Here is a 16,160-nt window from a genome sequence, read left to right on the forward strand (position 1 = left end):
AGTAAGGCTCAGATAAATTCAATGTAATCCGTGGCTCTTGTAGGGATACTTTCAGCTTTTTCAAGGAAAATGAGTGGAACTGTAAAATAGACCAAGAGGAATCTTACAATCGATCAATATGCAGACTGATATATGCCTTCTGCGCACATTAGACAGTAAGATGCATCCAACCCACGCCATACAGCGATTGGTTGAGGGAGTTGCTAGATCCTCAAAGGTCAATCATACAACTTTGACTGATTCCATTGCATTGCCCAGAAGAAGGGGACTACAAAACATTAACCATCTAAGAGAAGGTTTAGGAGATGCCAAATGTACATCAAAACAAGTTGTAGCTGTTTTCATCCATCAGTCCCACGCTAATTTTAGCAATCTAATTACAGTTAGAGGCCACTACAACACTCAACATTGGCTAGAGGTTGACAAAAATTCTCAGCGCCCGCAAAGTTAGAACATTTGAACCTTGGAAGGAACCTCCCCAGAACAAATAGTTACAGCTGTCTTGGAGAATGTTCCACAAGTACTTCCACACGCTCTACATTTCCGTGACTGTCAGGTCCTGATGCTAGGGCTCCGTTCTCAACTCTTGTTTGAGCAGCAGCTGCATTTACCTCACTACTTGAGCCAGCATCCTCTGTGCGCACAGGGCGAAGAAAACCTTGCAACCTCAGCAGATAGCTCTGGCTAGAAGGTTGGGATCTCACATACCGGGCTGCTGTCACAAAGTTGGTTGCTGAATTTTCTGAATCAGCACGGATATTTGACAAAGCACTGAGATCAAGATTCGGAAAAACAGAACTACGGCATCTAGGGCATTTCACGTTTAGGCGAAGCCATTCATCAATGCATGCAACATGGAAGTTGTGAGCACAAGGCAGACCACGAACCTGCACAAAGGTTTTGTAATAAGAAAAGTGGTAGAAGAGCCTGAATAAAGGACAGCACCAACATAACTTGTGTGATAGTTGTTGTGTTGGCTTCTATAAACCAACCTCCTCCAACAACACAAGAAAAAGGGGGAAATAGAAAAAAGGATAACAAACTGCGAAATGGGCACAATGTCCAAATCCTGGTTCACTGGAATTAGCATGCATTTATCTCCCCAACTATCTTTCAATAAGTTAAGCGTCTTCAAGGGACACCAAAATATACAAACATCCTCTTGCTAAGCTACAGAAACCTGAGGATCATAAATAGCAACTACAGCCTAAACAACGACACCAGGCCAAGTCTTTCTCGTCTTCTTTTAACCATCTTTCTCAAAATTTAAGCTTTTAGTTTCTCTCCAATTGGATGGGGATAGGGACCATTGCATGACAATAAATATTTCCACTGGTTGGAGCAGGCACCTTTAGACTATTATTGCTCCAGTACTCCCATAGTATTGCCCAACAAGGACATTGGAAATTAATCCAACTTGCATATAGAATACTGGCCATAAGAGAAATACAGAATCGTTTGCTTGATGATGTTCACAATTTATTTAGGTGGAAGCCGGTATATAATAGTGTAGATTTGTATTATTCAAGTAAAGTTGAGAGTGGCATACAAAATGTTATTACGAAGAATGAGTCAACATTTGAGAGCATCATACAAGAAACGAAAGTCAGAAAAATTCTTTAATAATAAGGAGATTTAAAGTTTACAAAAAAACAGATACCTCATTTCCCACATGAAACTCTTCCAAACAGATTGGGCACTCACTGCAGTCAGTTGGAACAGCCTTCATCCTGAACATTGGAAGTTCTTGAATGAGTGCCTCCACTGCTTCTCTCTATGTGCCAAAAAGAAAATTCACTAGTTAAGATGAGAGAAAATTTTCTAGTCCACCAGGTGTAGCAAGGAATTCATATTGAGGACTGCGTTGAGCTGCTGACGATAAGTTTTTCAGTCATTACCTGAGCTTGGCTCAAATAAAGTCCTGGATGGTATGAAGCAGCATCTTGGCCCATCCCCCTCATCTCCTGGCCAGCAGCTTCGAATGCCCAATCTGGCACTCTGATCATGTCAACTAACACCTGTAATAAGGAAAATCCTAAGCTTGTGGAGCAAAACCAAAATAGCTTACCATGCAAACCAAATTATCACCATACACACAGGACTCTAAAAACTAGAAGTCATAGAGTATTTTCAACTAGTGGTCCAAGAAACACATTGACCATTGTGATTATTCATTTATAATCGTTCGACATTCACTTCTGATGACATAGAGCAGATTAGTTGAACCAAATTATCACGGAGATCACCAAGAGGGAAAGTGTTTACACAACTCTTACCACTGGAAACACCACAGAGACTCCCACCACAAATATCGACACAATCTCTCTATGCTGTAAAGAATACAACAAGTCGGCTACCAAGTTAACTTGTAGTAGACTATCCATAAAGCTTACAGAAATTGAACTCCTTTCCTTAATCTACATGACATAAAAAATGCATACCATTACATTCTACTTTTTTCCATCTTTTTTTAGGGGGTGCCGATTGGAGGTTTAGGAAACTCAAATACCCAGTCTTAAATAAGAAGAGGCGCCCACACAACTCCACGATTAGTCGGGCTACAGGTGAACTTGGATGACCTTGACCAGGCCAAGTATAAGTGGACAATATATCCTTACAAGAAAAATGGAGATGTGCATGCAAACCTGTGTATATACACAGCATAAAACACACACACACTCTCATATATAATATATATATATATATATATATATATATATATATATATATGTGTGTGTGTGTATATATATATATACACACATTTTGTACGTATATTTATGTGTCCATTTATGTAGGGTTTATTTTTAGTATAGATACAACAACAATAACCCAGTGGTGTCCCACACGTGGGGTCTGGGGAGGATAGTGTGTAGAAACAAGCATTACCAACACCAAGTGCAAATTTTTAGTATAGATAAACAAAAAAGGCAGAAACGAGCTACGAGAATCTACTTCACCTTACGATATCTTTCTTTCATATGCACTTATAGCTGCGTCTTTTTAAGTGAATCAATTTCAGGCGCACAGTAATGTTTCTTTATCCAAAACCTAAAAAAGAGCAACTACGAGCAGTAGCATCACGTCTCACGTCTGGGTTGGGAGATTTTTGAGATGGTTCTTACTACATAGGCCCATGCAGGGTATTATGAAAAATGAACTATTCACATTAGTGCTCCATTATTACTAATGTGAGTTGTATGGAGGAAGAAAAATAAGAGAGCTTCTGAAGGAAGAGTATGATTTGTACATTTGTGGAGTAGCCTCTTATTGTTAATACCCTTTTGATGCACAGATGAGACTGCTGTTTATATAAAAGATGGGATATCATTTAAAGAGAACCATATCTTTTTGTAGACACTCTACCTTTTGATATACTATTTCTTTTATACTGACTTTCCTATCAGTAAAGAAATTAGACTTTACTTGATCAATAGAAACCTACAAAGAGCAACTTTCTAACTAGCAAAAAGCAGAACTAACTGTAACATGGAGACTGAAGTGATAGCAAAGATACCATCAATTTAATGCTTTTATACAACAAATGGAAACAAAATCGACGGGCAAAGGAAATATATAACAGGAACAACCTAATTCAAACATGCCATATGTGAAAGTTAAAATACACTAAATCAAGTATGTTTTGGGTTCTAATGCTTACCCCAAATTCGGAGATAGGAATCCCTTGTTGTGCGCGTAATAAATGGGCTTGTCTTCTAGCTAACCACTGCAGTAAGAAATTGAAAAATTAATTAAAGAAGTAATGCTGACGCCAATGGAATACTAGCATAATTGTCAATTTGCAATTTATCAGATTACAGAAATCTATTAGTTCAAATAGAGACAAGGTAACGCCAATAAAACACCAGGATTTGGAATATTCTCCCACCCTCCAAAATAGACAAGAAAAGATCACATGGGCAAGAATAGAATCAGGAGACTGAGATTATTTTCTCGGTTCGTTACAGGTAGGTATCCTTCTTTTAATTCCTCTATTCTCGGATTTCGTTTTCTTTTCTTTTTTTCTTTTTTTTAGAGGGGAAAGGAGGGTAAGCGGGAAATGAAGCTGTCCGAATTGAATTAGGCAGCAAGTAGTTATTCTTGGAAAAGTTTAGAAGATTACCTTCCCTGTCGATATGCAAGCTATGCACAGGAGTCCACAGTAGCTGAATAGCAACCAAATTAGGAAACCCCACTTTTGGCCTTCTTCTGGAAGCTGAAAGAGTTTCCACATAATATCAATTGTAGGCTTTTAAACAGAAAAGTGGAAACTGTAAAGAACAACCAGAACTTACGCAGTTTCTTGCACTAGTGAACCATAAAGTCCCAATGATGGTCCAAGCCCAAAGAAAGGGATAGAGAAGCAGGGCAAGAATAGAAAGAACAGCTATTCTTCCACAGAAACGACCATATCTTTGCTGCCAACCAAAATCCCTAAAATGCAATAACATCTAAACTTCAGTCTGGTCATCTAAGAGCACAATCCATGTAAAATGAAGAAATGACCATACGATCCAAATAACCACTCAAAAAAAGATGTCATCAAAAGTTATTAACTAATCCAATCTGTACATTGCTCGTGGCATTTACATTAAATAGTGAGGCAAGAGAACAGACTACAGAGTCAAGAAATGAACTTTCGACATACATTTCTTTTTTTCAAAAGAAGAGAATTACACCGAATCAAGCAACAACATGGGTGATATTATGTCAGGTGCAGAAAAGGTTATATCGATATCAAGCTATGCAGCTAGCACAAAAACAACACTTCAGGAAATTGTTTTTCTTACAAATTAAAATGTTAAAATTGAAAGGAAAAGGAGGGCTTACAATCCCATTCCAGCAGCAAGGCCATTATCCACAAACATCAAGAGTCGAAACACAAACACTGTTGTGTAGTCAACCTGAATTGGGAAAGGGGTTAAATTGAATCCTTCTAGAAATATAAATACGAATTAATTGAAAACAAAGCATTGATTTATTTCTTTTTCAAGAAAATTACCACGATCCAGATGTGCAATGGGTATATACAAAGATGATAGCGCTTCCAGTTGATAGCCACAATAATTCTGATAAACAAACAGTTAAAGAAACAACCGAACTACGCATACAACATGTCAATGCAAATGATTTATGGAAATAATAAACCACAAAAATAGAAAGACAAAAGCAACAAAAAGAAATAGTAGCAAAATTAGCCCCCATCATTGAAAGGATACATACTGGTAGCTAGCATTGACAAGAAGAACCCATCGTACCTACAACAATCAAAATTCAAACTCAAAAGAGTTAAAAAAAAAGTCTGATACTAATAAAAGATGAATCTTAAATTGGAAAAAAAGTAGCAGTAAAGATTAGAAGAGTGACCATTTAAAATCAACGCCTCTCATCGCCATTGAAGGCGTCAAACAACTTATAAAAACCCTAGGAGAAATCCAAGAGCTAGATTTTCATATCAACATGCAAAATTCTTGAAGTGTTGAATCTAAGCAACCAAATCGAATTTTTTGATTCCCTGATTCTGCTGTAAACCAAATAGCAACTAAGAATATTGTGCGGTATGTAAGAATGATGATATACGTTCAAAATACAGCTAAGGTATATTATAGATTGCTGTAGGGATTTGAAGAAAAAGAAAATGCGAGGATGCAGACAGAACTGGTGAACTGAAGAAGAAGAAGAAGAAGAAGAAGCACTACTATTCTAATTAGGTGGCGTTTGGCAGGCTTTTCCCTTTGGTCCCGCGGAAGAATTTATCTTACACCAAAAAAAAAAAAATATGTGCACGTATTGTTTTCTCGAACCGTAAATTTTATGAAATTTTTCGTAAAGCATTATCTTTTAGTAGTAATTAGTCATCTATAGATATTATTTGCTATATTACGAATTATAAATATCTTTTTTGTGGTTATAAGATGTATTTGATGTATTTAAGCTATTGTATTTATGAATACAATAGCAAAAATAGGCGTGAATCAGGGAAGTTCAACTAATCAGTTGTTGTATTCGAGTGTATTCGACTGTATTCATCGCGTGAAATATGGGATTACAGCTGGACAAACTACTATATTCGACTGTATTTACGGCGTGAAACAGGAGATTACACTATTTTTAAACGAAAAGTGTATCAATTAACATAATAGACTCCTAATATAACTCAACAAACTCAACTATAACACACAAAATTTGTATTTTCGGTTATAAAAAAGATTCTCAACTGAAAAATACCCCAAAAACATAGAAATCTTCAGAGAAATATATAATACATCTGAATACATAAATTATATTAATTAAAAAAATATATGAATACATTCATGGCATATAGCGAGACACTGAATACAATAAAATACATAGAATACAATGGGATACAGTGAAAAAACAATAAAAAAACAATGAATACAATGAAATACACGGAATACAGCAAGATACATTAAATTATAATGGAAAAAAAGACAATGAATACAATGAAATACATGAAAATACAGCATGATACGTTGAAAATACATTGAAATATATTAACAGAAAATCAAGTTGCTCAGCCCCAAAACTCTGTCGTCTTTGCTCAAGAACAAACCCTAATTTCCGCCTTGTAGCCAAATAGTCCTTCCATCTTCAAAGATCTTGCAGAACACTAATTGAATCGGAACTTACAGAATATTAAATCGAAACTTAATTGGTTTCTTGTCTAGTTATCCGCATGGAATGAAATCCAGGCATCAATGAAAGATAAATATGTGATGAAGTCAAGAATTGTAAACTTGGTGAGGTTGGGTCTTCAGCGACAGAATACAGCGAGATAATCACTAACGATTTCGTGGATTTGCTTCGGCATGATTGGGTCTTCAGGTTAGGGTTTGTTGTTGCTATGCTGCTGGTCGCTAGATTTTTCAGTTGAGAAGGTGTCGTTAGAGGGAGGAGGAGAGCGAAAATTTTAATGGGATGGGGGAAGAGAATGGGATGTATCAAAGTAGAGAGAGAAAGAAAATAGTGTAACTGAATAGTGTATTTAGTGGCTTAGAACTAGGAGGTAACCAAAATTAAATATTTTGCTATAAATATTAAAAGGTATCTATAGAATATAATTTTTTAAAATGGTATTTATTTAAAACAAATAAGGTGTTAACCTTTGCTATAGGAGGTAAAAATTCCTAAATTTTATTCTTATAATTAAGGTTGTTTATCGGGCAAATTAGGCAGTTATTTACTCTTAACGGTTTAGCTTATCGATTACCAACTTTTAAATATATTAATCCGCTAGCCACCCGATAAGATATCGGGCGAATTGGTATCGGTTTAGCGGTTATCAGGTGCTTTATTAGCCTAATTCAATCAAAATAAAATTTAGTCAAATAGGTGGTCGACGTACTAAGAGGGACGAAGCAGACGAGACACCATGATGGACAAATCATTTGTCTAGAATCTTATTTATGTTTATGCACATTGGCCTTAGTCCATGTGAAAGATTTCCAATTGGCCGTTTTTAAGCAAATGTTCGTCAAGCTTAGAATTCTAGGATGCCTTAAAACCCAGGCAAAATTGATGAAGCAATGGTGTAACTGGTGTTATTATCTTGTTTCAGACAGCAAATTATGTCTTTTGTCACAGTTAGATGACTGGTTTTATTTGGCTTTCTTTTATTCTAATTCATTTTGATAGCGTACTGGAGGAAAAAAGGTTTTTGATTATTTAATATATATATAGATAAAAATAAATTTTATATGTATATATATATATATATATATATATATATATATTCTTAACGGTTTAACGGATTATCCGTTAAGAAAATTGAATAATCCGCCCCCAAACCGATAAGTCGTTAATAAAAAAATTCAATCTGTTCCCCGTCCGTTAAACCGTTAATCCGATACCAATAAGCCATTAAGTTTCGGTTTCGGTTCGATTTTGAACACCCCTACTTACAACTGAAAAAATAGTAGGAAAATGCTAAGGACCCGTTTGGTTATAGATTCCTAAATATATTTTTAGAGAAAAACCTAATTTGGTGAAGTTTGATGTGAAATCGAAAATGTATTAGGACATGAATTTTGGGCAAGTTTTGAGATGTTAAAAAGTTTTTTTTTTTTTTGTTCTTTTTCAGCTAAAAAATCTCAAATGGTCGTGATTTGATCCAAAAAGAGGTCTTAATCTATATTTGGAATTTGAAGTTTTGGTTTTCAAAATCTTCTAAATATTAGATTAATTCTATAAACAAACACATATTTAAAAAAAATTGAAAATAAAAAATTTCAAAACTTATCGCCAAACGCCTACTAAAATATTAGTGGTTGCACTTCAATTTATCCCGCGTTCTTTTAGTATTTTAGTTTGTCTAAAAAACAAAACGAAAAATTAGTAACAAGAAAAAATATATATATGTATATTTGGAAATCATTTAATTATAACCTTTACATTATATCTTTTAGTGATATATGTTGAGAAATAACACTATTAAAATGCAAGGAGTAATTTAGTCATAACACACTGAGTTAGTTAAAGTTAGTTAAGGAGGTTAAATAGTTGTTAAGATCATCTTAGTTAGTTAAGCTCATTAGTTAGATTATATAAATAATTCATTGTAACACATTGGAGATCAGATTATTGAGATAATAATGTCTAATTCACTCTGTGTGCTCTCTCTCTCTCTCTCTCTCTCTCTCTATCTATCTATCTATCTATCTCTCTCTCGCGTCACTTCCAATCCTCTTCTTCCTCATCTCTGCCTATTCTTTTCTTTATCCTCTTCTTCTTGTTATATACAATTGTCACTTAGTTAAGAAAGAATTCATGGTATCAGAGCTTATGCTCGAAGAATTTCGAAGCTAAACTTCAATCTTTGAAAAAATTCAGAAAAGTTCTTGAGCTAAAGATTCAATTCAAGAGCAGTCAAGAATCAGAAAGAAAAAACTCAAAGAAATGAGTACTAGCGGAGATTCAGTGGATAATGGAGGTGTCAATGATGTACATGCAAACAATCCAATGAATGGAGGAACTGCAGTTGCCGGAGTCGACTATAACCATCCCTTGTTCCTATCGCCGACAAATGTAAGTGGTATTCAAATTATCTCATTTCAGTTGACTAGGATTAAAAATTATACAATTTGGCAAAGATCTATGTGTGTTGCTCTGTTGGGTAGAAATAAATTAGGCCTAGTAGATGGAACATGCAAGAAAGAAGTTTTTCCAATAACAATGTGGAATCATTGGGAACGTGTTAATGCAATAGTTTTGTCTTGGATTATGAATTCTGTGTCTAAAGGACTGTTAGAAGGAATCATGTATGCCTCTAGTGCTCAATTAGTGTGGGATGATCTTTCTAAGAGGTTTAACAAAATTGATGGCATACGATCTTTTAATCTTCATAGAGAAATTGCAAATCTAAGCCAAGAAACAACATCTGTTTTTGTGTATTTCTCCAAACTTAAGGATATGTGGGAAGAGTTTGAAGCATTAGTGCCTTCACTAGGATGTGATTATCCTAAGTCTAGAGATTTTGTTGTGTATCTGCAGAAACTGAAACTATATCTGTTTTTGATGGGGTTAAATGAGTCATATTCTCAGGCTAGGGGTCAGATTCTTATGAGAAGTACACTCCCAAAAGTCAATCAAGCTTATGCTATAATTGTTAGTGATAAAAGCCAAAAATTAATTGTTGCAGTTGCTGGAATTCTAGGTTCAAATCCAAGTACAAATGTAGAAATGTTTGATATTGCTCTATATACAAGAACTACTGGGAAATTCAAGAAAAATTACAATTTGTTTTGTGATTACTGCAAGTTTAAAGGTTATAGTAACGAAAACTGCTACAAACTGGTAGAATATCCTCCTGATTTTAAGACAAAGGGAGAAAAGGTACTGGAAATAATATTGTTGCTTATAATGTGATTTCTGATCAATTGGGATACAATGAAACAAAGGAGAACAATTCTGTGAATGAAAATGAAAGAAAATCTGAAGATCAAATAGGTGCTAACAGTACTAGTTTGAATCAGTTAGGGAATCTTGGTACATGCACTCTTAGTAGAGAACAATATGATCAAATCCTGCAGCTACTCAATAAAATGCATGCTGTCAGTTCAGAAGAAAATTCTTCAGCAAATGTAGCAGGTATATGTAATGCCTTAATAGTTACTACTTCTGCAAAATGGATAATTGAAACTGGTGCTACTAATCACATGGTAGCAGATATAAATCTGATAAACAGTTTTACTGTCAAGCAAACTCAGTGTCCTAAGAAAGTGTATATGCCAAATGGTGATCTAGCTTATGTTACACATACTGGCACTAGCAGGTTATCAAACAGTATATCAGTGTCAAATGTGTTTCATATTCCTCAATTTAAATACAACTTGCTCTCTATTGCTAAACTAACAAAGGAATTACAGTGATCACCCACTTTCTTTCTTGATTTCTGTATTTTTCAGGAACTCTTCACTGGGAAAATGAAGGGGATTGGTAGAGAAGATTATGGATTATACATTTTTGAGTGCTCAGACAGCATAAGGAAATAAGATGTTATGTTAGGTGCCAGAAGTGAAGATATTCAATCAAGTTCAAATATAGTAGATGTAGATTTATGGCACAAAAGATTTGGCCATGTCTCGACTAAAGTTCTGAATAAAATCATTCATGTAAAGACAGATATAATAACTAGCAAGTTAAATAAGTGCACAATCTGTCCATGTGCAAAACAGACAAGGATTACATTTTCTACAAGTAGCATAAACAACTGAGTGTTTTGCTTTAGTTCATGTGGATTTATGGGTTCTTTATAGGATTGCCACTCATGATGGAAATAAGTACTTCTAAACAATAGTGGATGATTTCTCCAGAATGACTTGGGTGTTTCTGCTTAAGTTGAAATCAGATGTGTGTACTGTTCTACAACATTTCTTTACCTATATAAAAACTCAGTATGATAAGAATGTAAGAGTTATAACAACTGATAATGGAACTAAGTTTCTAAACTCTGCCTGCAGTAATCTATTTTAAACTCTAGGGATTGTTCATCAAAGAACTTGTGCTTATACTCCCCAATAGAATGGGGTAACAGAAAGAAAGCATAGGCATAATCTTAGAGGTCACAAGAGCCATAAGGTTTCAAGCTGGCATACCAAATAAATTTTGGGGAAAATGTGTTCTAACAGTTGTATATCTTATAAATAGAGTTCTAAGTTCTGTGATTAACAATCAAACTCCTTATGAAAGGCTACATCACAGGCAACCTACATATCAACATTTAAAGGTCCTTGGTTGTATGTGCTATGCTAAGGTTATAAATCAAGATGATAAACTGATGACTAGAACAAAACTAGCAGTTCACATGGGCTATTCAGAAGTTCAAAAAGGGTATGTGTTATATGATATAACAGAGAAAGTGTTTTTTGTTAACATGGATGTGACTTTTAAAGAAGATGTATTCCCATTCAAATATCAAAAGACAAGCGGTCAACCTATATTTGTAAATCAAGTGCCAGTTGAACTACAACATAACTGGTATTTAGAAGCTTAACAAATGCAAACTCCAAGTTATTCAGAACATCAAGATCAACTTAGAATAAATGAAAGTAACATAGAAAACTCATATTCTCCTACTAATATAAATATGGAAATACTAGTTGATCCAATGGATTATATATATCGGGCAGATGATGATGCTTCACTAGAACTACAACAACATAGAGCTGATAGCTTACTACCAAATGCAGTGCATCAAATAAATGATCAGACACAAAGTCTTCCCATTATGAATGTAGGACAACCAGAATACAGAAGATCTAGTAAAGATAAACATCCTCCAATTTGGATGAAAGACTTTGTATCTCTAAATGTTCATCAAGATATTCCATATACTATTTCAAGGTACATTTCCTATGATCAACTTTCTTCTATATATCAAGCTTACATAGCAGCAACTTCTGTAGAGACAAAACCCTCATCTTATGCAAAAGCTACTAAAGATCCTAGATGGATTGAGGCAATGAAAACTGAAATAGATGCTTTGAAAACAAACTATACTTGAGACATTGTATCATTACCTGAAGGGAAAGTACCTATTGGATGTAAATGGATATAGCCAAAAGGAAGGTATTGACTATCAAGAAACTTTCTCTCTTGTAGTTAAGATGAAAACAGTTAGGACAGTCCTAGCTATTGCTGCTGCAAAAAACTGGAATATACACCAAATGGATGTCTACAATGCTTTTCTTCAAGGTGACTTGTATGATGAAATCTACATGGAACTACCACAGAGATTTAAGAGTCAGGGGGAGAATAAACCTGTGTGCAGACTCATTAAATCTTTATATGGCTTGAAGCAAGCCCCTAGATAGTAGAATGCAAAGCTAACTGAAGCACTTTTGAATAATCAGTTTCAACAAAGTCAATTTGATCATTCCATGTTCATCAGAAGAACATCAGAAGGAATTATTATTGTATTAGTCTATGTAGATGATACGTTAATAACAAGGGATAGCCTAAAACTGATAGTTGAAATAAAAACTGTACTACAACAAACATTCCAAATGAAAGATCTGAGAGACATAAAGTATTTTCTGGGCATAGAGTTTGCTAGATCCAAACAAGGTATACTAATGCATCAAAGGAAGTATGCATTAGAACTTATATCAGAAGTTGTGTTGTCTGCTGCTAAACCTGTTGTCACTCCACTAGACACAAACATCAAACTAACAACAAAGGAATTTGATGATCACTGCAACAAGACAAAGAATTCTGGAAGTGAACAACTAGCAGATCAGAAGGTTTATCAAAGGCTAGTGGGAAAACTTCTCTACTTAACTATGATTAGACCTGATATATCATTCAGTGTTCAAACACTAAGTCAATTTCTTCAACAACCAAAAAGATCTCACATGGAGGCAGCATTAAGGGTTGTCAAGTATATCAAAAATCAACCAGGTCAAGGCATCTTATTAAGCAACAACAACAACAACAACAACAACAACAACAACAATATAGTGGCCTATTGTGATGTTGACTGGGTTGCATGCCCATATACTAGAAGATCTGTAACTGGTTATCTTATCAAACTTGGCAATTCACTGGTCTCCTGGAAGTCTAAGAAGCAAACAACTGTATCTAGAAGCTCTGCTGAAGCTGAATACAGAAGTATTGCAGCTACTGTTGCTGAAATAGTTTGGCTACAAGGTCTACTGAAAGAAATTGGAATAGAATTCAATCTTCCAATTGATATCTACAGTGATAGCAAGGCTGCTATGCAGATTGCAGCTAATCCAGTATATCATGAACGTACTAAGCACATTGAGAAGATTGTCACTTTATTAGAGAAAAAATCACACAAGTTTTGATAACTACTAAGTACATCAACACCAAAGATCAACCCGCAAATTTACTTACCAAGGGGCTATGCACAACTATCTAAGTTCCAAGCTAGGAGTTTACAACATATTTACACTACCTAGCTTGAGGGGGAGTGTTGAGAAATAACATTGTTAGAATGCAGGGGATAATTTAGTCATTACACACTGAGTTAGTTAAAGCTAGTTAAGGAGGTTAAATAGTTGTTAAGATCATCTTAGTTAATTAAGCTCATTAGTTAGATTATATAAATAATACATTGGAGATCAGATTATTGAGATAATAAAATCTAATTCACTCTATTTGCTCTCTCTCTCGTCACTTCCAATCCTCTTCTTTATCCTCTTCTTCTTGTTATATACAATTGTCACTTAGTTAAGAAAGATTTCAATATATCACAGAATGTGAACAATATGTTTAAAATTATAAATTTTAGAAATATCTTTAAAAAGTACCAATATATTTTATTTTTTTTATATTCTATTCCAAGTGAATATTACCGTATATTAAATTAAAATTGAAAGAATATTGGTAGACAGTTATTAAAATATTAAGTAAATAGATCTATTTGCTACTAGAATTATTTATAAAGACCCAGTATAATCCCACAAATGGGGTCTGGGGAGGGTAATATGTAAGCAGACCTTACCCCTACCCCGAAGGGTAGAGAAGCTGTTTCCAGGAGACTCTCGGCTCAAAAAGCAACAGGAGCCGATATATTAGTACCATAAAAATGCATAATAAAATAACATCAATAGCAATACAAGAAATATGAAATACAGAATACGAAATACGAAATACAAAAATACGAAAAAGATGGCTGGTATAGTAAAACTAGCAGGTAAAGCCCTGCATCAATAGACGACCAATGACATTCTTAGTCTAACTCCTAACTGGCTAGTCTCACTCTATTGTGCTGTAGAAATATTTCACAACTCTCCCCTAACCTACAACCTTAATACTCGACCTCCATAATTCCCTGTCAAGGGCCATGTCCTCAGTAATCCTAAGTCGCGCCATGTCCTGTCTGATCACCTCTCCCCAATACTTTTTAGGTCGTCCTCTACCTCTCCGCGTGCCCAATATAGCCAGTCGCTCACACCTCCTCACCGGTGCATCAGTAGTCCTCCTCTGAGTGTGCCCGAACCATCTGAGTCTTACTTCCCGCATCTTGTCCTCCATGGGGGCCACGCCCACCTTCTCTCGAATATCTTCATTCCTAATCTTATCCATCCTTGTATGCCCGCACATCCACCTCAACACCCTCATCTCTGCTACTTTCATCTTCTGGATGTGTGAGTTCTTTACCGGCCAACATTCAGTTCCATATAACATGGCAGGCCTTACCACTGCTCTATAAAACTTACCTTTTAGTAACGGTGGCACTTTCTTGTCACATAAGACTCCCGACGCTAACCTCCACTTCATCCACCCCACCCCTATACGGTGTGTGACATCCTCATCAATCTCCCCGCTCCCCTGAATAACCGATCCAAGGTACTTGAAACTACCCCTCTTGGAAATGACTTGAGAGTCAAGCCTCACTTAAACCAGTGAAATAAAAAGAAAACTGAGGGAGAGGTGAAAGATAACGACGTCCGAATCCGTTAAAAGAGACGGCGTTTATTTAGGATAGTTGGACACGCCAACTAGTAGAGTAGACTCTTCAGTCTACAGGGTCTATGTTCTTACAGGATTTTAAAACAGGTGGGGTGGGCCCGATGCTGCCGTACAGATGCAAGTGGTTGCCACGTAGGAATCTACTTTGATGACGTGTTTGAATTAGGATCGCTAATAAATAAATATTCTTTGAAGATCTAAGTTAGATAAGAATACTTCCATAACCAAATTTGTTTAATCAGACATAAAAATTATTTATTCTGATGTTCAAATATTATTGTGTTATTGATATGTTTCTTATAATCAATTATATAGTGTTAAAGATCAGCTTAATTTGATGGTAAAAAAAGATAAGATAAAGGCTAAACTCTAACTAGAAAAAGAAAAAGAAGAATCAAGTACAATAAATATTAGGGGTGTTCATGGTTCGGTTTGGATCGGTTTTTCCCTAAAAAGAAACCAAACCAAGTAATCCGATTTTTTAAATATTAGAACCAAATCAAACCAATTAAGTCGGCTTTTTCTCGATTAGGTTTATGTCGGTTTTTTGATTTTTTCGGTTATTTGTCGATTTTTCTTAAATATAAGACATACACTGTCAAACACACATTTTGGCGATCACATTTTCAACGTAACATTATCAAATCAATTGTCCTTTGAGAAATCTATTATTTACCAAGATATATTGATGATAATTGAATCAAATAGTGATGAATAATTTAAGGACTCAATTAAAAAGTATTATTTTTAACATGAAATAGATTTTTACACTTAACAAAAGAAAACTACCAATTAAACTAGAATGCAAAGGTAAAGAACTGTACTAAATGTGCAAACGATTAATATTTACTATAAAATTTTTAAAATTTTGTATAAAAGTATACATACATATATATAAGTGTAATAATAAATTAAAAATAGTTACTCCTATATTCAGTTTGGTTCGTTTTTTTTAATTAAAACCAGATCCAAACCAAATTTGACCGGTTTTTAAATTTCAAAACCAAAACCAAAACCAAACCAAACCAAAAAGTATCGATTTTTTTGGTCGGTTTGGTTTGGTTTTCGGATTTCTATGAACATCCCTACCAATAATATGCTTCTTATAATTTTAGTTTGTCATTTATTTTGGACGGCAAGAGAAGTATAATATTAATGATTACATTTCAATAACTTATAGGAATACAAGATATTTTTGTTAATAA

At 34.8% G+C, this 16,160-nt stretch overlaps 1 protein-coding gene across 1 annotated transcript; it reads right to left on the reverse strand.

Moving 5' to 3' along the window:
• Window positions 1-218: 218 nt before the first annotated feature.
• Window positions 219-5,722, reverse strand: LOC104232202 (E3 ubiquitin-protein ligase SIS3-like). Its single transcript, XM_009785342.2, has 10 exons — window positions 5,365-5,722; window positions 5,217-5,255; window positions 5,000-5,066; window positions 4,828-4,901; window positions 4,293-4,431; window positions 4,121-4,213; window positions 3,659-3,724; window positions 1,899-2,018; window positions 1,661-1,774; window positions 219-887 (listed from the first exon to the last, which is right to left on the reverse strand). Exons 1-10 carry the CDS (start codon window positions 5,391-5,393, stop codon window positions 492-494), a joined length of 1,137 nt encoding a protein of 378 aa, XP_009783644.1. The 5' UTR covers window positions 5,394-5,722; the 3' UTR covers window positions 219-491.
• Between the last annotated feature and the right edge of the window lie 10,438 nt (window positions 5,723-16,160).

This window comes from Nicotiana sylvestris, chromosome 3 (assembly GCF_000393655.2).
Source record: "Nicotiana sylvestris chromosome 3, ASM39365v2, whole genome shotgun sequence".
NCBI lineage: Eukaryota > Viridiplantae > Streptophyta > Magnoliopsida > Solanales > Solanaceae > Nicotiana > Nicotiana sylvestris.

What these genes read in the sequence shown, in the direction of transcription:
- LOC104232202 (XM_009785342.2), bottom strand. Translation starts at nt 5,393, where the DNA reads ATGGCGATGAGAGGCGTTGATTTTAAATG. An exon ending in AGAGGCGTTGATTTTAAATG is followed by an intron (nt 5,256 to 5,364) that starts GTCACTCTTCTA and finishes TGATTGTTGTAG; the next exon opens with GTACGATGGGTTCTTCTTGT. An exon ending in TTCCTATCTCCGAATTTGGG is followed by an intron (nt 2,019 to 3,658) that starts GTAAGCATTAGA and finishes TCCTTATTACAG; the next exon opens with GTGTTAGTTGACATGATCAG.